General features: G+C 34.2%; 1 protein-coding gene across 1 annotated transcript in view; it reads right to left on the bottom strand.

The window, feature by feature from the left end:
* The window catches only part of Cfap47 (cilia and flagella associated protein 47), a 210,187-nt gene that overhangs the window by 131,398 nt on the left and 56,475 nt on the right, over positions 1-22,314 (bottom strand). The window contains exons 23-30 of the mRNA XM_021188546.2: positions 22,161-22,255; positions 20,734-20,893; positions 19,873-20,068; positions 13,344-13,553; positions 7,267-7,367; positions 3,602-3,748; positions 2,306-2,534; positions 1,003-1,224 (exon numbers count right to left, since the gene is read on the bottom strand). Coding sequence (XP_021044205.2) covers positions 1,003-1,224; positions 2,306-2,534; positions 3,602-3,748; positions 7,267-7,367; positions 13,344-13,553; positions 19,873-20,068; positions 20,734-20,893; positions 22,161-22,255 — 1,360 coding nt within the window. The remainder of the gene's footprint in view (positions 1-1,002; positions 1,225-2,305; positions 2,535-3,601; positions 3,749-7,266; positions 7,368-13,343; positions 13,554-19,872; positions 20,069-20,733; positions 20,894-22,160; positions 22,256-22,314) is intronic.

Consider the following 22,314-nt stretch of genomic DNA (forward strand, 5'->3'; position numbering starts at 1 on the left):
GAAGTGGATGCTCACAGTCAGCTATTGGATGGAACACAGGGCCCCCAATGGAGGAGCTAGAGAAAGTACCCAAGGAGCTCAAGGGGGATGCAACCCTGTAGGTGCAACAACAATATGAACTAACCAGTAACCCCTGAGCTCGTGTTTCTAGCTGCATATATAGCAGAAGATGTCCTGATTGGCCATCATTGGGAAGAGAGGCCCCTTGGTCTTGCAAACTTTATATGACCCAGCACAGGGGAATGCCATGGCCAAAAAGTGGAAGTGGGTGGGTAGGGGAGCAGGGGCGGGGGGAGGGTATAGAGAACTTTCGGGATAGCACTTGAAATGTAAATAAAGAAAATATCTAATAAAAAAATCATCAACCTTGTCCATGGATTTCAAAATAACATTGTCCTTTCATTTTATGGCAACTTGTCAATTAACAGCTATAGAGTAATACAGACCTCACAATAACATGTATGCTATCCTTTGTTAGCTTTTATGGAACTTCTCCCCAGCCTCATGCTTTAATATTCTCACCTTAACTATGAAAACCAGAAGTTTGTAATATCCTTAAACTAAGATGATACTATTAATAATCTAAGGATATTTTTAAATTTCATTTTTTAATCACTGGATTTATGGCATATATGGCTTAAAATAGGCCATGGGATAGGATCAGTCACATCATCTCACATCTTATATTTAACCTAAATTAGCATCATAAATCTTGTGGGTAACTATGAGCATATTGTTTTAACAAGCCACCCTCATGATCTGGGTACATGATGAAGTTTGAGCAGTAGTATACTCGATTACGCATCCAAAAAGTTCATGGAATATTTAGTTAAATAGTGTATGTTTCACCACTACAATATATATTACAATGTGTAGAGCAAGAGATATTTAAGCTAAAGACCAATATTATCTTTAGTCTATGCAAACACTCATACATCTATCCATTTATCAGGTCAAGGAAGTCATGATTACATGTTTAATCTAGTAAAAGTTAGCTCTTACGTGATAAAGTCTAGAAGTGAGGCATGCTGCGAATGGAGTTGCATCACCCTTTCAATGTTATCCACGGGTAAGGACTGGCTTGCGTTAATTCCAGGTGGCAGTTTGCCACTCAAGTGAAGTATCACATCATAAATTGTCTTATTATATTTGGAAAAATCATACTGTCTGGAATATTTCTTGGGTGGTGAGGATGTTGAATAGAATTGTATTTTCTGCACTTCCCTATGAGTAAAAAGGAATAAATGAACAACAGTCTCAAAATGTCACTTTATGCAAAAATATGATCAATAACTAAAACAAATAATATTAAGGTAGAGAGAGAAATACATTCTAAAATGCAATTCATGTGGTTATTGTCTGTAAGCACAAATTAAGTTTTGAAATATTTCCAAAGAAATTATACCTTCTCTTTTACACATATATCACAAATGCTGCAATTGAGGTGCTGAAGGAATGGATTGGAAACAGACTGGGTTTAAGAAAAGACATTAAGGGTTCATGATCTTACTGCACGTTAATATAGAAAGCAACTTAAATTCACTGTGTACAATCTTGCACTGTATAATCTAAATATGATTTCTATAGGTTCCCATGTAATATAAATTTTTAAATACATATCATGCATAATATGCCCCTCAATTACATGACACTTTCAAACATGGCTACTTCCTTCTATAAACTAACTCTACCTTCATTGTTAAGGGTGTACAGGTGTATGCTAAGGCTGTGTTAAGGGTGTACAGGTGTATGCTAAGGCTGTGTTTGTATTTCAGCCAGTGGGAATAAAGGTGTGTCATTCCAGTTGGATCAGCCAGACTTACAAGGTATTCGGATGTGATACCATGCCAGAATAGTCATATTGCTAGATTAAAATTTCTCTACAAAGGTGGCATAGGAAAAGGAGAAAAATATCAGTCAAGGTTAAATTAAAGAAGAAAAAGCAAAGGGCATGTGACAGAATGGAAGAGAAAACATCAAAAGATGAAGGAGGCCAGTGTGATGGGTACAAACGCATCACAGGTAAGCGAATAAGACCAGAGGACACTAAATCTATTTAAAGGTCACAATCAAATATTGTTTTATATAATTAATGGCTCACTAATAAGTTAATCTAAAGCAAAACTATTATGTTGAAGAAGTACATATGAATCACAGAATTTATAATTGCATCATTCTGTCCTCCATATTCCCCTAATAATTCATTGGTTTACATAAACTAAGTCTGTTTCATTGAAAATGACTATAAGCACACTATACTTTTAAAAATGCAAAATAAAAAAATTATAAAGCATATAAATGTCACCTTCTTATTGTCTCAGGAATAGAAAGAGAATGGGGTCCTTCTGGCCAGCCAAAGAGACTGAACCACGTCTGAGCTGCATTCACAACCTTCTGAAAATAGTCAAAAGCCTTTGATCCTTCCGCAGGTGCAAAGAACTGTTGATTCTTCTCTTCATTTTCCAGATATGTAGCATATAGTCTGTCTGCAATACTTTCATCTGAGTCAAAATAATCCCGTGAAATTTCCATCCCTAGAGTCCACATTTGTTGCACAATATTATTATTTGAACACAGAGTATTTCTCTACTTAACTTTACTTGTAATCGGTAAAATTAAACCTCATCAACAAAATTTTCTATTCTCTTCAAAATATTTTATATCTATTATATTTTAAAATAATTATTAAATTATTTTTCCAAATATACAAAATTTTTAAAGTACATTTATTAAATATGGAAAAAAGTGATGTTTCATACTTTTCAGGAAATATTCACAAATATTCCTCAAAATATGACTGTTTTACTTTTATTTATATAATAAAAGCTTATTTACATTTCTTTTCTATTGCTTATTATACAAGTAGAGTTTAGCTAAAAGAATTACAGAAACAAAATACCTACTAAATATTCAAAATGTCTTTCTGAGTAATACACAAATATGACAAAATATTTTGTGTTATATAAACTTTAATGAGTATAAATTATTATACTGTACTTTATTAAAAGTATTTTCTTATATAATCACAAAAATACAGATTCACACTATTGAAGTTCCATTTGCCCAATTGATAAAAATTAAGTTTAAAAATAATACACAGATATATATAAAGAATATTTGATGTTAATCTTTAAAAATACCAAACTCCTATTTTACCTATGCTTACTACTTTGTAAGATAGGCAACCTGGAATCCAAATAGAACATGTATTGAAACCCATAAATCTGCAGTTCACAATCTGCATACAGGAGCTACTTATAATGTTACAAATGAGTTATAAGGGATCAACAGGATATTTAACATTTTAATTAAATGTAAAAAAAAATAACAACTATTCGTAGGTTTTTGTATTCAGCTACTTAATTAATGGGAGTAGGAGATACAAATTTTGGCATATATAATATTAGTGAGGCACTAAGAATAATATAAATATAGAGAATGACTACTGATATTCATTAAAAACTTATAGAGAGCAAATGGTCCACTCTGATTTTGATAAACCCATATAATTTTTAATGAATTTGTTGTTCAAAATAGCTGTTTGATATTAAGATTATATCATTGACTAGATTTGATAAGTACATTATATTTTTTCACATACCAACAAATAGGTTCCCACATATAACCTCAGCATCATTAAACTTGGGAACAAGAGATCCTCTTTTCATTTTCTGTGAAGCAAATGATTTGGAATCCCTACGTGGAACCAGAAAACTGCCTCTAGGCTTTGTAATATTTCCTTGTTTTTCTACAAATGACAAATTAGAGCATAGTTAGCCAAAGAAATATTTGTAAATTTAATATGGTATTTAAATTGTATTTCATAATTCACATAAAACACTAAAAGAAAGTCTAAATATAAATTTTGTTATCACATGAGTTAAAAAATTAAAATGGCACAAATTGTGATATGGGTCCCTAAATCTAATGAATTTTATTTGATAAGATGATTGTCATATCAGTAGAAAAATGAACAATATTATCTTTAGCACAAAATATTTAAAACATTTTAAATGTTGCTACATCAAATAATTGGAATTATAATATAAAAGACATAAAGGGGTTGCTAACACAAATACCTATTCCTAGTTGATAAGAAACCAGGAAAGGGTATAATATTTGAAATGTAAATAAAGAAAATATCTAATAAAAAATGAAATCACTTCTTCATGAGTTGATACCACTTTGGAGATTTAAAACCATATTCCAATCTTGGACTGCTATATAATTTAGAGTTTTCAACTCACAGTATGTATTTAACTTAATAAAAAAGAACAACAATATCAACTAACCAGACCCTCAGAGCTCCCAGGGACTAAACCATGAACCAAAGAGCACACATGGAGGGACACATGACGCCAGCTGCATATGTAGCAAAGGATTGTCTTATCTGGCATCAATAGTAGAGGAGCCCCTTGGTCCTTTGGAGGGTTGATGACCCAGTGTAGTGGAATGCTAGGGAAGTGAGGTGGGAGTGGATGGGTGAGTGGGTGGTGGAGCACCCTCAAAGAAGCAATGTGGAGGTGGGATTGGATAGGGGGTTTGCGATGGGAAAACCTGGAAGAGGGACAGCATTTGAAATGTAAATTAAAAAACTATCCAATAAAAATAAAAACGCATATATTCCAAATGGTTGCTAATATGTCATACATAAAAAGGCACACACACACACGCACACACACACACACAAACATATATATATATATATATATATATATATATATATATATATATACACATATATATGCATATTCTGTCAGAAAAGTAAACCTGTACAGTTGAAAAAATTGAAGTTGCACTGGAGAGATTGAAAAGAGCTTCTCATTCCTAAGTTCAATTCCCAGCAACTACATGGTGGCTTATGACCATCTATAACGAGATCTGGTGCTCTCTTAGGGCTGCAGGTATCCAGCCAGGCAGACCATTGTATAGATAATAAATCTTTGTTTAAAAATGAAGTCATAGGTTCACCAGGACTGCTCTTTTTTTTTCTGGTTTTTTTTTTTTTTTTCTGGTTTTTTTTTTCCCCCGAGACAGTGTTTCTCTGTGTAGCCCTGCTGTCCTGGAACTCACTCTGTAGACCAGGACCAGGACTACTCTTTAGCCCCTAAACTCTGGGTATCTTTCATACAAAGTACCTGAAAAGAATCTTACCTAAACATAAGAAACCAAAAACCCTTAGGTCACAGTGAGGATTACTTTAAAAGCAGCATCAAATATCAATAGGCTGTCATATACCAAGTTTATTCCTAATATTTTTAGAGCAAAACCAGTCATAATTTGTCAAAGAAAGCTTACCTAATATGTCTCAGGGGCACTTGGAGTCTTAGTCCTCCCCCCTCTCCCCCCCCCCACCCCGCATGTGCTCTCTCTGTATTTCTCTCTCTGCAACTCTATAATACAAAATGGAATAGTCTATAAATATCTTTAAAACTCAATTTTTGTGATAGTTAGAATATACTACTCGACATATAACCCATGTTTAATGGTAATATGCAGATAAAAATGTTTTCTTGGAAGCCAGGCATGGTGGCACATGCCTTTAATCCCAGCACTCGGGAGGTAGAGGCAGGCGAATTTCTGAGTTCACGGCCAGCCTAGTCTACAGAGTTCCAGAACAGCCAGGGCTATACAGAAAAACCCTGTCTCTTAAAACCAAAAAAAAAAAAAATGTTTTCTTGGAGTTTTAGAATTAAAATCACCCATTATATAACATAGATAATACAGGAAAAATATGTTTTTTATCTATTATACTATGTGAGACATTCTGGACAGAAGACTGAAAGGGAAATTAGTTCCATTTTCTAAGATTTTATAAATGTCAGAAAAGAATGCAGATGTGAAGTTTGAGAAATCAAAATTAAACATGGAGTATGGCAGGAAAATGGCAGTTATGAGAGTATTGAAGATGAACGAAAATTTCATATACATAAAGGCAAGCCCCTTCCTTGGTACATAGCTATATAGTGTATAATAGATATAACTGTTGAATCATCAAAAAGATATCAGAAAAAGAACCGTCCAGAGAGTAGAATAACTCATGGGAGCATGTTATGACTTAAACACAGACGACAAAACGTCCAAAAATGAGAATGTAGCCACTATCTGAGCTATGAGAAAAGGGACCGTGTTGTTTTCATCCTACCAGTAATGGTAGTTTATGTAAAGATTTTATTTTTTATTTGTATGTATAAATAGTGGATTTCATTTATAGAATTTTTACACATACAGCAAAATTATTTTTATCCTAGAAGAGAATAATGGCTTCTGGTCATGTTAACTGGAATAAAAGGAGAAATTACTGATTCTGATATATATATTTTGATGTTTTTTTTTTTCTGAGAAGCCATAAAGTACCAAACAGTACCAAGTATCCTTCATAAGTTCGATTAACAGTTCAAGAGGCAAGTGGATAATAAAACTGATTAAACTAGAAGAAAAAGGCTAACTTTGAACTAAAACTTATGGACTTAACAGTGCACATTGTGACTTCTACCCATCCTATTACACTACTAAACATTTCTGACATTACTCTAAACTTAAACAATGCTGCTTATCATTTGAAAAGTTTGACACAAATATCCCCATAATTTCTGTAAGTGACTGCAAAGATCCATGTGCAATATTTCAACTATCTTATACAGAAAACTCAACCCTCTATTTGTGCACTGCAAAGATCCATGTACAATATATTTCTACTACCTTATACATAAAACTCAACCCTCTATTTGTGCATCTTCATATATGCTGTCAAATTTATGAAATAAATGACACTATCAGATTCATTTATTAATAACAAACATAGCTCTGGGCATCAATCAATGTTTAATAAACATATATTAATTGTTTCCAGGTGCTGACTGTCAAACACACCCCTTTGTACAGGATATACAACTGCTCTACCATTATGCAACATAACTGGCTGTAAATTTTTAATTCACTATTTTCACTATAAATAGCATTTTTATAATAAAAGTATAATAAAATAGAACATAAAGCTAGTGTTACTTTGTACTTGAGACAATAATACATCAATATCTATCTGATGAAAACGATAAACTCAGTGAGTTCTCAAGGTGCCGATCAGACATTTTGATTCTAATTTTGCATGTAGTTTGTTTCATTCTTTTATATTATTATTTACATTCCAAATGCTACCACCCCAACAACTGAAGCAGAGATTCCCCATACATACAGTATTGTTTAGATAGTAAATTAGTAAGAACCTGCACAGGGAAAGAATGCAATCAGCCATAAACAACTCACCTTCCTTTAAAACAACTCTCTGAGTGTCCAAATGAACTGCCAAATATAGATAAATAGTAAGAATACAATTTTCTGATGTTGCAGTAACTGGAAGTGAGAACCTAAAAACAAAAATATTTTTATCAATAAACTAATCACTCACATGTAGCTAAGACAAAAATATTTTTAATTATTTGAAATGCTGATAATGCTTAAAACTCAAATGATTAATCATTTGTTGTTTTCCTTTTGTTTTTAGTAATCACGAAGAATATCTTGAAAATTTGTAAATTTAAATTTTTAAATTTTCAATAGTTTACAAGCTTCACTGACCTCTTGTGAGGCTATGACAGTGCCTGGCAAACACAGAAGTGGATGCTCACAGTCAGCTATTGGATGGAACACAGGGCCCCCAGTGGAGGAGCTAGAGAAAGTACCCAAGGAGCTGAAGGGGGCTGCAACCTTGCAGGTGGAACAAAAATATGAACTAACCAGTACCCCCTGAGCTCGTGTCTCTAGCTGCAGATGTAGCAGAACATGGCCTAATCGGCCATCATTGGGAAGAGAAGCCCCTTGGTCTTGCAAACTTTGTATGACCCAGCANAGGGGAATGCCAGGACCAAGAAGTGGGAGTGGGTGGGTAGGGGAGCAGGGGCAGGGGGAGGGTATAGGGAACTTTCAGGATAGCATTTGAAATATAAAGAACCTATCTAATAAAAACAGAAAGAAAATAGAAAATAAAATTAAAATAAAATACACTCCAGAAAAGTGATGATTAACTCTGAAGGTTTCAAAACATATATTCAAGTTATATGTCAAGCATTAAGGACATTCTAAAAAGTAGAATTACCATAGTACACTACTATCCAACCTCAATATCCTCTACACAGCATTCTATTTAAAGGAGATGCTGTCACATCCATGTTTACTGCTGTACTGTTTATAACAGCAAGGATACTGAACCGAAAGCATTTTAATCTGTCCTCACTTGTGAATATATGTATATGTATATGTATATGTATATGTATATGTATATGTATATGTGTGTGCGAGAGAGACAAAGACAGACAGATAGACAGAGAAAGATAGACCTTGGAAATAGGAAACTGGGAAATGAAAGGAGATCAGTGAAAAAAGGAAAGGAGATTGGTTAGAAAAAGGTATGAAGAATGAATATGGCCAAAATACATGATACAAACTAAAAGATAATTATCTTCCTAAAACTCAAAATGATTTATAATGAATACGAGCCAATCAAAAAGACAAATGAATAAAAGTCCACATCTTTTGGAATTATATTTGAAATTAGCACAGTTAATTACTCACAGTAATGATTTTCTAAATTAAATAGCATGAAGACATTATTGGTAACTTTTGTTTACAAACGATTAAAATTTTAGAAGAGAAACAATACTGTAGCAACTATGGAGGCTCTTCTTCTGTGCTCTAGTACACTGAGATACCATGAACTGATATTTTGTTACTACCTTTTGGGTAGACAATCTATTACAGGACATAAAATCAAAACATAGGAATTGTTCTTAGGGTTAGGTTCATAATTGCCACATATACTGTACGGGATCTTTAAAGCCCTGGTACCTGCTTCAAGAAAATAATAGCCATAGATTGAGGCAAATCAGATTGAGGCAAAAACTTTTACTTTAAATTTCATATATATACATGGTCACTGTATTTGGGTTCTTCTGGCACCTTTTATTTTTTTAATGGGAACATTTCCTTAGTATTCAAAAAAAAAAAAAAAAAGATGCTTATTCCTGGCCACTATTACCAAAGTACAACATGGACAAACAAAATGAAAACTATCCCTTGAAACATTATGATTAAGAAAAATAGTTAAAACAAGTTTTGTTCCAAGAACAATGTTTGAATATGTATACTGTTTTCTTTTTCCTATTTCGAAACAAGCTTGTTGAATACTACAAAGAAAACTCAGTGTCTGCAAGGATAAAAACAGAGAATAATAAAAATATGTAGTTAATTGCACTCATCCCAGGGTCAAAGAGTGGAGAAATCAGAGAAGGTATCTAGCATAGAAAGAGAGATACTTTATTCATTTGTATTATTATACAGAGATTAAAATATAGAAAAAATTGCTTTTGAAATTAGTAGTACGATACATTTTATTATATGTACTTCTGAAATAATGGAGCTAATGTTGCCATGTAAGTGAATTACGGTAATATTTATAGATTTCCTAATGTCAAATCATATACAAGTAGCACATGTTATTAAAAAAAAAAAGCTCTGAAAATGCTTAGTTACACAAACAGTACAATAGAAAGTCACTGTACCATAATGGGTTTCAATTCAAATCCAGAAATCAAATGAAAGCCCTGGTATTCCAGTAACTTAAAATTGTTACTAAAATTGTTATTTTTGTACTAGGCAATAATCAACATAGACATTCGAGCAGACAAGATTGATGCTTGATGTGATTGTGTATGATCATATAAATAATGAAATGGATAAATACCATTGTGATGTGATAAAACATTTCCCAGTATTAATAACACTGAATTTGTTTAATATATTATGCTGGTATCCATCAGATATCTTCATTTCTTTTTAGAGTAGTATTTAAGTATATAATTTATATCACATAGAATCCACTCATTGAGATACATAATTAAGTGATTTTTTAACAAGTTCACAGAATCCACAACCTCTATCATTACTTAATTAAAATACTGTCAGGATCATTAAAAAAGAGAAGTAACAACCACATTAAAAGTAATGTTCAATTTGCTCACTAGCTACCGTCTGATTTTTATCTCTATTAATTTGTGTATTGTAGACATCTCTGTTAGAAAGATAATAAATATATGGATGAATTGTTAAGACTATGTGGATATTCCTTCCCCTATGAAACTTTCATATTTTTCTTTGAATTTTATGACCACTTAATATTCATCAGATAAGACCGGAAACATCTCATAATTTATAACTCAACACTCCAGTCACATTTTATCTCTACTTATTTATCCATTATTAGTGAAGGTTAAAAACTCTTATGATTGTTGCCCCCCAGTATCTTTAAGGAGGTAATGTTGAAGCTTCTTGTTCAATCTCTGAGACAAATGTCTAGTAATTATAATATTTTAATTTTACATTAGCAAAGGAACTATTATGATCTGACAAAATATGAAGCATAATGCTAAATAGTATGATATCATTTTATATTTATCAGGCTGATTATGTTCCATTAACATCATAACTATTTCAAAGGAGGTAAATTCATAGAGTAGAAGAAGAGGGGATGGAAAGAGAGAAGAAAGAGAGAGGAAAGAGAGATAGGAGGGAGAGGGAAGAGGTGGAAGAGAGAGGGAAGAAGAGAGGGAGAGGAAAGGTGGGATAGAGAGAAACTGAGGGAGGAAGGACGGAGAGAAAGAAAGAGAGGGGTCTACCTCATCTGCTAAATATTCCTTTACTGTTTTTTACTGAAGCTTTGAAATTCATGTCTCAATCACAATATAGTTTTAGGTTCATAAACCATTTAAATCTTCCTATTCAAATGAACTGTTACATACCATTCCACATCAGAATGTAAGAATTTTATTCAATATTAATGTACTACATGTGCTATGGTAATGAAATCATAAGACTTGAATTGTCTTAGTGTGATAAAATTTTGCAATATACATAATAGAACTTGACCACAAATTCAGATCCAAGTAAAAAGTAGTATTCCAATTTCATATGCTGTAAGTTTGGAATTATATTTTACAATGAATTTTTTAAAACAAATGAAATTATATATAAATATAATCAACAAACTAATTAATATTTTCCTTAATAGGAAAGTATTTTTCCTAAAAGACTTCCACAGTACCATTTTCTGATGCTGATTCACATTTGTTAATATTTCACTGTTCAATCTCTCTTGACATCTTCCCATATTTGATCTTTTCAGATCCCTTCTTCACAGAGTTTATGGTACATATAAATCACTGGGAGAAAAATTTTAGCACACAGATGCTGTCTCTTAGATCTGGACTTGGAGATGAAATTATACCTTTCAAACTAGCTTAAAGGATGGTGGCAGTTTAGTAAGCTCAGCATCAAATGGAAACTATAAATATGCACTGCTACAGAATTATTTCTAGACACACCATCTACTCTAGGCAGGAAGCTCAAGATTTTCTTATTGTGTCCTCAAAGGTAAGATTTTTTTTTGAGTCACCTGCAGGGTAGCATTTCAAGCCTGCCTTAGAGCCATAGCTCCTTTTAAGTTAAGTAGTGAGCATTTAATCTTTCAGCATTAAGTTTATTCCTCAAATGAATTCTATCATATACTTCTCAGTGGTAAGGAGACATTATCCAAGACCTCACATAAAATTCTAATGTCATATCAGTTCTCTTACAATACTGAAAACTTTTCTGCCCTTTCTCTAAAGTTAGACTATCTTAGCATTGATATTAAAAGATTAATTTGACTTTTTTATTCATATTTGTATCTCTGCTTCATTCCTAATTTCCTTTTATTGAAATTTACATCCATTGATGTCCTACTTCAACGTATGTGTGTGTGAGAATATCAGACCCCCTGGTACTGGACTTATAGACAGTTGGGAACTGTCATGTGGGTGTTGAGATTCAGACCTGGGTCCCTTGGAAGAACAGCTAGTGCTCTTAGCTACCAACCCAATTCTTCAGCCTTTCATTCCGAATTTCAATGGAATTGTTCTGATCTTTCCTGCATTTAGGAAGTTGATGGAAGTGACCTTGTCATATACATCCTTTATCTTGAAGGCATGTTAGTTTTTTGTTAAAGGCCTTTCCTGCATGTTTTAAGATGATCATGTGATTTGTACTCCTAAGTCCATTTATATGATTTAGTCTATTTAATTTTTTTTGAACCATAACTACATCTCTTTAATAAAGCTAACTTGCTATTTGGTATAATTTTCACAAAATTATTTACATAAACACAAAAAAATCCTAAAATTCATACAAAACTATAAAAGATCATACATAGCAGAAGCAATCCTGAGCAAAAATAACAATGAATATTAGTAATCAATATATAGGTGTTTAATAAATTTGTGACACAGACTGTCATAATATATCATTGAGTTTATTTACCCATAATGTGTAAATAATTTGTGTTTGGACATATTAATAATCCATCAGTTTAAAAAGTGAACGTTCCTGCCCGTGTGTGTGTGTGTGTGTGTGTGTGTGTGCGCGCGCGCGCATGCACATGCGCATGCGTGCACATGCAGTGTTAATTTATATGAAAGGTAGAAGCCTACATGTTTATTTTTTCCTCAATCAGCCTCCACTAATTTTATAAGACAGGATGTCTCTGAACCTGGAGATCACTTTCACAGTTCTAGATTTACTGGTGCAGACAGACCTGATTTATCAATGGAGCCATCTCCTGAGATCCAATCTATCTTAGTGGGAAGACTCTTATGAGTATATTTACTCATAAGACTTTACTACTAAACATACTTTTCAATGTGTGTGAGTGTGTGTGTGTGTGTGTGTGTGTGTTCACTCTGGTTGTATAAGTTTGAGAAAGAAGGTGTTGAAAACGGATAGGACAATAAAAGAGATAAAACAGATATGAAAATACAGCAGGAATGAAATAAAATAGATTATCTTTTCTTATAATTTGTGAAATATATATCTATCATACAGCTGTTCTTCAAAAAGCCTATATCAAAAAACCCTGTATCAGGCCCCTTGATATCTGCCTCCCACGCAAACTCTGGTGTACTACAGCATTCCAAGTCAAAAGCAGCAAACTATCATCAATAAACAAATCTAGTTGTACCTCCATATTTCATGTCCTACTTTACTACTTCAAAAACTTTTGTTCATATCAGCTTTTTATTTACATATGAAAAGAATGCATCTCAAAAATCAAGTTAACAAGTTATAATACTATAAATGCATATACTTCACGATTTTGTGATTTATCATTAAAGCAAATTATATTTGGAATATTAAAATTGTATATACAATATCATTATATTAGGTGCAATTCCTTTTACCACTTTACCAAAGTATAGAATATAAACCTAGTATACTTCAGTATCAAGTAAAAAAGTATCTATACTTAAATATCTTACCAGTTATTTCTATCATCACAAAAACGAAGATTGGTAAAAAATGAAACAGGTTTAGATGAACTGAAACTAAGATGACATAATATCTCATCATTTAGTCCAGTATTAGAGCCTTTGATGACTCTGCCATTTGGAAATGTCACAGTAAGTGGGTGAATCTCATCATTATCAAGAAGCTTTGCAGTGGGAATCTTGAACTGAAGAGTTGAATTACTGTTCAAAATATAAAATTATATATATATATATTATTATTTTGCTTAAAATACCAGCAATTAATGTGACTTGATGTGTCTTTTCTCAAAAACCAACTATGTGCAATAGTATTTTAATATTTAAATGTATATTTATATCTTGTTTGTCAACTTTATTCTATAAAGATTAAGAGAGATAATATATCAGAATAAATCTAATAGGTTTTAAAAATAACCATCATATAAACTTAATTTCCTCCAACATATCCTAATAAGGATTTGTCCAAAATGACCAGCTAACATTTATAATTTCATACATATACATTAAATAATATTGATAGATTATATACATGAAGAACGTTAAATATTTGGATACTAATAGGTACCTTTTGACAAATATCGCAAATAAATTTTAATCATATTTTTTAACATTTAGTATGCTAAATATTTATTTACTACATCAAAGCTATTTAACAAAGCAAAATGTATATATCATTATTTTAAAATTTAACATTTGCTAATCATAATTCTGTTGACTAAAATTTTAAAACATTAGCTTCATTTTATTACACATGTGTAAATATACAACAAATAAGTATAATTAAATGAGGATCTTATTCATTAATCCTTTTAATCAGTGTGAACAACACTCAGCTAATAAATGAAAACAGGAAATATTATTTTTACCTGGATTAATTATATTTATATGGTACACCAGATAAAATATGAGAAATTAATTCAAAAGTACATTAGAAAGCAATTTAGTTCTAATTGACTGTCACTGAATATGTCATTCACACTAATTTCACTATAAGTGAACAAGGAAATTGAGTGTCATCTCTTCAACACCTTACAGAGTCATTATCATATATTTTGAGTTCAAGTAGTTTTTTATATTGATATCTCAATGCATTAAAGAGTTGAAAAGTTGAAGGTTAATTCTTACATTAAGACAGTTTACTTATAAGAATACTTTGTAGCAAAATAAATTTCAATTTACATTATCTATAAACTAATAGGTTAATGTCTCCTTATGAAATAAGATCTCAACAATATTGTGAATTGCAAGGGTATGTTCAATCCTCAAGAACTGAGGTCTTCCCAAATTAAACACCACTCAATGTAAGCTCTGTGGCATCATCCATTATAACTTCCTAATCAAATACAGAAATTAAATATCATACTGACTTCTTCAACTTGGATATTGTATTAACTATGTTTTACTATCATTATTGGTAGGGTAATCCATCTATACAGTCCCATTAGACTTAAAAAAAAGCTTAATATATTGTTTCTAATATTCTAGACACCACTGTCATACTGACTAAAGTTCATTTATACCATATTACTCATTTCCAAATAATTAGCTAGATATGAATGCCTTCACTTATCACAAGAAACTTGTATAGTTCCTAGATTTTACTATACTTAAAAGCATTACTATGTATAATGTTAAACATAGCTTACAATACACAAATGAAATTGTGTTTCTATGCTATATTACTGAGACACCTAAGACCCACACTTAGGACAAAATGAAAATACACTACATAACTAATGTCGGAGACCCCCAGCCTCCGGCCAGCGGAGGTGAGGCAATGAAGACATGTATGCCAAGGCAGGGTTTGAGCAGCTTCCACAGCTTCCCACTGCAGCTTCCTTTATTCTCTTTCAGCTTCCTTCCCAGCTCTATTCCCTAGCTTCTGCTGCACGCAAGCACACACACCCGCACAAGCACTCACAAGCTCACAGGCTCTCATCCTCTCACGGTTCTGGGGATCACCCAATTTATCCCCTTCCACACTCTGCACTCCTCTCTCATCATCACTCTTCATCCAATCAGCATTCAGCACGCTCTGTACACAAGCCATGCACGCAGACAGGGTTCGCAGTTGATAGTCCAGTGACTCAATACCTTGCTATGTGTCAGGTGGACAGTGTGTGATCACTCAGGTGCGCAGCACGTGATCATTCAGGTGTGTGTGATCACTTAGGTGCGCATGATCACTCAGGTGTGCATAATCAGGTTTTTTGGTAAACAAGCAGGGAATCACTGGGCTTGGCAGTGAGCCAGGATGCAGTCTTGGCTCACAGGGCTGCAGCTGCAGCCACACCTGCTTCCCACAAACTAAAAAGGTTATGTCCATTGTTTCCCTGAAGACATGACCACAGGAACATGGTCACATTACATCTACAGTCAGTTTGCAGAATAGGAAGTATAGACAAGCTATAAAACTCCAGTACCTTCTCTTAAAGTTCTCTGCCAACCAGGAAATCTCTACCTGCTAAAGGATATATACATCCTTCCAAATCAGCATGGTTAGCTAGAGATCCATTATTCAAACATATGAGACTACATGGGGTATTCCATAATCATTTTACAACAGTGAACATTATAGCCTCTATAATGTTCCACATTAATAACCATGATGCATATTTTCTTGTATCTTCAATTTTCCTACTCTCCCAAGCAACACTGTAGGCCTCAAAAAACAAATATAGAAGGGGGCTACAGAGATAGCTCAGCATTTAAGTGATTGCTGTTCTTGTAGAGGAACAGAGCTCATTTCTCAGGAACTATAAGTGGCACACAACCATCTGTAATGCCTGAAGACTGAGAGACACCCCTCGCTGAAACACAAACCATGGCTACCATAAGACTAGATTGGTGCCTAGCCCAATTTTTACCAGGGAGTTTTCCTCTGGCAACTGATGGGAGCAATTGCAAAGACCCACAGTCAAACATTAGGCAGAGTCTGGGAAACCCACAGAAGAAAGGGAGGAAGGATTGTAGGAGTCAAAGCAGTCAAGAATACCAGAAAATCACAGCCCACAGAATCAACCAAGTGGGGCACATAGAGCTTCACAGAAACCAAAGGAGCTGCCAGAGAGCCTGCATGGGTATGGTTTAGGTCCTCTGCATATGTGTTGTATTTGTCTAGAAATGTGAGCCAGGCCCAATTAATTGTTTTCCTTTGTAAGACTTGCCTTGGTTATGAACTCTATTCACAGCAATGGAAACACAAATTAAAATAAAAGTTAATTTTATACCAGGGACTCAGGTATTACTGTGATAGGCCTGGCCATGCATTAGTTTGGAGGAATGTGGATTTAGGGACTATGGATTTGGAAAGCAGTGTAATGATTTAAGTAGAGATTAATGGGCCACCCAACTAGGACTATGTAAAACATTGGTGCTGAGTGTGATGTGAATTCTGGGGGCCTACATCAAGAACTTTGAGAAGAGAGAGGTTTTAGTATGTTGTGTGGAGATCATTCTTCTGTTTTAGTGAAGAACGTGGCTGCTTTTTGCCCTGGCTGAGGCTAATGTAAAGAGAGTCACATTAATTACACTGACATAGGAAGTATCACAAAAGCCCAGCATAGACTTTGTCCTCTGGTTTACTCTCAAGAAGAGCATTTTGGACAAGTATAGCAAACTTAGAAAAGAAATCTACAAAATGTATCGTTCAAGTATTAAAGGGGCACCAGGAAGTAGAATGGTATTAATCCCTCCTTTAAGAATAATAAATGTAATTAAGGGAGTGGTGGCCTCAGGGCTATGCCTTTTGTTTTTGCTTTTATAGTTGAACAAAGGATAGATATATCATGTTGGACATTATTGTAACCTGGCTATTGTTTTTACTTAATCTGGAATGAACTACAATCCAGAAATGGAAGGCATGCCTGTGATCCAGATATTGAGGCTGGAAGACACAGGCTTTTGATCCAGATCTTGCAGGCGTAGAAGCTATGAAAAGCCTAGGTCTATGCATGGTGGTACATACCTTAAATCCTAGGAAACAGAGACAAGCAGATCTCTGAGTTTAAGGCCATCTTGTTACAGAGCAACTTCTAAGTAAAGAAATGCTTAGGCACTGAAGGATATAGAACAAGGGGGTCAGGGGGGTTACATCCCAGATCCAGCACCAATCAGAACTAGGCAGCTTTGTCCATTTGGCTCTAGCTTTAGAGTCAACAACAGAGGGGCTTTCTGGGACAGCATCAGGGGGATTCTGGATAGATGGAGCTAAAAAATTAGCAGTGCTTAAGAGGTGACCAGCATCACTGAGTTGAACTCTCAGGGAAATGTTTTCTGAGATCACAAAGATGCTGGTTCCAGAGCTAGGCATTGGGCTGGCAGCTGGACTTGGTACTATATAAAAAAATCACCCAAGTGGTGCCAGTATTGAATGCATGAAGGGGTCATAAAGAATAGCTGAAGCCTGGCACTGTGAGAAGCCAGGAAAAGCCATTGGTGAAAGTATAGCCTCAGTTACAGCTGACAGCCCAAGACTGAAGGGGTCATACAAAGAAGTTGAGGCTTAGTTGGCATCATGAAGAGAGCCCATGAGAGGCTATTGGTGAAGCCCAGCTGCAGAAGTCCACAGTGTATGGGAGATAACAGGACCATGGGATGACCACCAAAAACAGCAGTAGCATTGGAATGGAGCCAGGCAGAATCTTAGAGTGCTATAGAGGGCAGAGCTGGAGAAGTGACTTTTGGAGCCTATAAGATATTAAGACATTGTCTGGCTCCCAGATACTGGAACAAGAAGCTATGAAATTTAAGTTGCCTTGGATACCCCAAGATGTTAGATATATCAGAGCCATGGGACACCTGTCAAGGAAAGCTGTTAAAGAGGACTAAAACCAGAAGTCATTACAGCCAACGAAGTTTAAAGAAGTTAGTGAGCTGAAGAGTGTGTTTACATCAGACACAGAGGTGCAGAGTTTGGAGTTTTTCCCAGTTGGTTTTCTCTCTTGCTTTTGTGCAGTATTTCCTCACTATGACATTTTGGAATACTAATGTGTATCTTGTGATGTTAGAAGTATGTGATGTACTTTATGATTTTGACTTTATAAGGGATTTCATTTAAAAGACTGATGAATGTTAGAAGAGACTTAGAAAAAAACCTTTGGACTTTTAAACATTGTTGGTACTGTGATAGACTATGGGGACTTTTTAAAATGGGATTATATGTATTTTACATTATGTTATGGCTAGGTATGGCTCCTATAAAGATGTCTGTTTGAACAAGCCTATGGGGCCAGGGCATGTATGGTGGTGGTTTGAAGAGGCTTGGCGAATGAGAAGTGGCACTACTAGAAGGTGTGATCATGTTGGAGTAGGCATGACCTTGTTGGAGGAAGTTCATTCCTGTGGGAGCAGGCTTTGAGGTCCTATGCTCAGGCTCTGCCCAGAGTACAGAAAAGAGGCCCCTCCTGGCTGCCTGTGGAATGGTCTCCTCCTGGCTGCCTTTGAATCAAGATGTAGAATTTAAGCACCACTACAGACTGCAGAGTTTGCAGTTTTTCCCAGTTTTCTGCCATGGTTTCCTCCATAACAGTAATGGACTGCACCTCTGAAACTCTAAGTCAGTCCCAACTAAATGTTTTTGTTTATCGAGTTGCGTTGGTCATGGTTTCTCTTCATAGCAATAAAACCCTAACATTCATAACAGTGGGACTGTGGAGTTGCTGGGAGTGGGGCAGATTTCCTTTGATTCCTTTGCCTGCTCTTGGTACACCTTTCCGAATGGGTTGCCTCATACACTCTTGGTGTCTATTGATGTCACTGAGAAGCCTGCTCTTTTCTGAAGGAAGACAGAGGTGTAATGGATCGGGGGGGGGGGGGGGGAACAGAGGAAACAGAGGGAACTAGAAAGAATAGAAGGAGGGAAGGCTTGGGGAAAACTGGCAAGAGTAGAAGAAGGGCGGCTGTGGTCAGGAGGTACTGTATGAGGTAAGAGGAAAAAATTTGATAGCTGATATCTGTTAGAGCAAAAGGTACCACATGTCTAGGATCTGAAGATGAATGCTAAGAGCTAAATGTAGCCCTAATCAATATCTATTGATTGACTTAGTTTTATAATTAGATGGAAATTAATTCTGATTAAAGTTAACATATAGGAAGAGAAATAAGACACAGAAGAATCTGAAGAGACAGCTATTATATATTTTCCTGACTAAAGTCTGAACAAAAGGTACAGCTAAACCAGCCTAGCCTAATTAATTATCCATATAAACTCCAAGACAATAAATTAATTTTGTTTGGAATATCAAATGAATATTTTAAGGGACGAAGTTTGTGTTGTTTCTTTTAAACTGAAATTTTAAGCCTGTTTCTAATTCCATACAGATAGATTAAAAAAAAAAACAACAAGAAAATAAATGACTAGAAAGGCTATTTTGTATCTTTAAAATGTCAGTATACACTGAAATATTCTAATAGTGCTTCCCAACTATAGTAAGAAGTATGACATGACATACAATTTTCATATAACAGAAATAGAAAAAAATGCACATAAAGATATATAAAAATCATATTGGGGATTTACCTGAAATAGTTTTGTGGCAAAATTCTGATATCTACCCCAGTTGTAACATCCAAAGGAACAGGAGTAAAACATATAAATGATGGATCAAAAGATATCTTTGGTAATTGTATCTCTCCAATCAGATGTAATATTCTATAGTCAAATAAATTATCATTTAAACGTATAGCAACATCAGCTAGGTATGTTATGGGCTTTTCTATGGAAAGAAAGTGGTAGAAATTAGTTTACATACAAATGTGTACATACTGTAATCATTAATATTAAAAAGGTACTATGCTATTACAGCTCAGTGGGATAGACTAGCTTACACAGGAACAATGCAACCTGAGGAAAAGTAAATAGAAATGAAGCATTATTTTAAAAAGAACATTTCTTCAAGTATAATTTGTCTAGAACTGGAGCAAATCTTTTAATATCTACTTCATGGGGGGATATATACAGTGGGAAAGAGATGTTTACTGCATAAGGGAAAATAAAAAAAAATACATGGAAGTAGTATGACATGACTTTTTTTTCTTTTCAGTTGTTTCCAATGCTTTAACAAATACTGCTAATATATTTTGATATTTAAGATATGAAGGTGACAAAACAAACTGCCTAGAGAATCTTAAGGGGTGTCATGAGTGAAATTCTCCCAGCTTTGAAGATTAAGAAAGGCTGTCAAGGCCACTGAAAAGATGGCTCAGCAGTCAGGACCTAAGCCCCTGCATGGTAGCTCACAACCAGTTCCAGTAGATCCACCACCTACTTCGGACCTCAGCAGGCCCCAGGTAGACACAAGGTATATGCACAAATATGCAGGTAAAACACTAATATACATAAATTGTTTTTAAAGTGTTTTAAAAACACAAAAATACTTACTCGGACAGAAATGTATGGAAATAGTATACTTTTCATTTGGTTTCAGGCTTCCAATCAGTGCAGTAAATTTGAATATGCCACTTTTGAAATATTTGTCAATTCTGCCAATATCCAATGACCAAAGAACTGTTTTTTTTGAAATATTATATAAGACAAGATCCTATTCATATAGGTACACAAAAGATGAAATTTTTAAAAATTAATAATTGCATTGTAAAATTTAGTTGTTAAAAACAAGATCTGAGAATTTGATTGTGATGCTATTAACATTCCAAATGGCCAATCTAAAGGGCTTTCTTTTGTTTTCCTACATCAGTATGAACATAAATTTCCTTATTCTTTTGTTATAAATTATTAATATATTTAAGAGTCCTTTCGTATAGAAAACCTAGACTATATATGTAAATGTGTTCTTTATATCCCCTAATTCGTTGAAGTTTATTACATCAATGCCAAAGTACTGTCTAAGAAATTGGAGAACACTAACAAAACCCAGAAATTGCAATGAGTCATTATGATGCCATGTAATGCTTTTCATGTGATGTCAATGACACTGCTATAATATTTCTCCACTAGACCCATAGAAAAGAATTGTGACTGTGTTCTAAATGCTTAAGAAGGCAATGCTAGGAATGTTCCTCTAAAGTTTCAGAAAGAATTTTGGCTCCTGTCAATACCTTAATCATAATCAAATGATAACAGGTGATTTAGAATCTTTGTACACTAGTCACATGTATTACAGCAATTAAATCAAAGTTCAAGACTGTAAAATCATCTCCCATTTCAGAAGAGCATTTTTCAAATTTAGAATAAATTTAAAGTCACTAAAGTTGCCTTTTCAGTTACACATATGAGACTTGTACATACATGGAATTTATTTTTAAAAATTACTGAATTTTTTATGCTGTGAGTTTAAAATATCTATTTTATTTTCAATAGTTTTTGGCAGAGGCTCAGTAAGCTTTGGAAAAAGCAAAGAGGAAAACTAGCTTATTGTGAAACTTTTGTTTTAAAATGTTCACATGTTAACATGTACACCTGTCAAGATGCCTAGAACAAGAGCCCGGAGACTGGAGACTTCCCTCACACCCTGCCTGTCCTTGAACATGCAGTGTAGCTTGTTGCATCTTGGGCTGAGCCAGACTTCCTAATTTATGGTCAGCTCCATTTTCTAAAAGCTATACAGTCTTAGACAGTACAGGAAAAACAACCCTTCAACTGGTACATACAAAGAAACAAAAACAGCTAGAACATACAAGTTTGGGCAATGTTAAGACCCTTTGTTCACGTCCACTTTGGAAACCTGTGACAGATATTTAAATGTGGCAAATTGCAAATAGCAAATGGTTCAAACATCAATTATGTAGGTGAAAACCCAAAATTACCAAATAATTATGAGTTACAAAGTCTATTATTTATCTATATACCTGAATTCGTGTGACTTCCTTATTATGCTGAAGTTCATATAATGGGATTTTAAAGAGAAACACAGTGCTTGATAATTCCAAGGGTGCCCGCAACACTTTAAAAGAAAAGTAAACATAGATAAAATATTAATAAACAGAATGTATATATTATTTA

The sequence above is a fragment of the Mus pahari genome, chromosome X (assembly GCF_900095145.1).
Source record: "Mus pahari chromosome X, PAHARI_EIJ_v1.1, whole genome shotgun sequence".
NCBI lineage: Eukaryota > Metazoa > Chordata > Mammalia > Rodentia > Muridae > Mus > Mus pahari.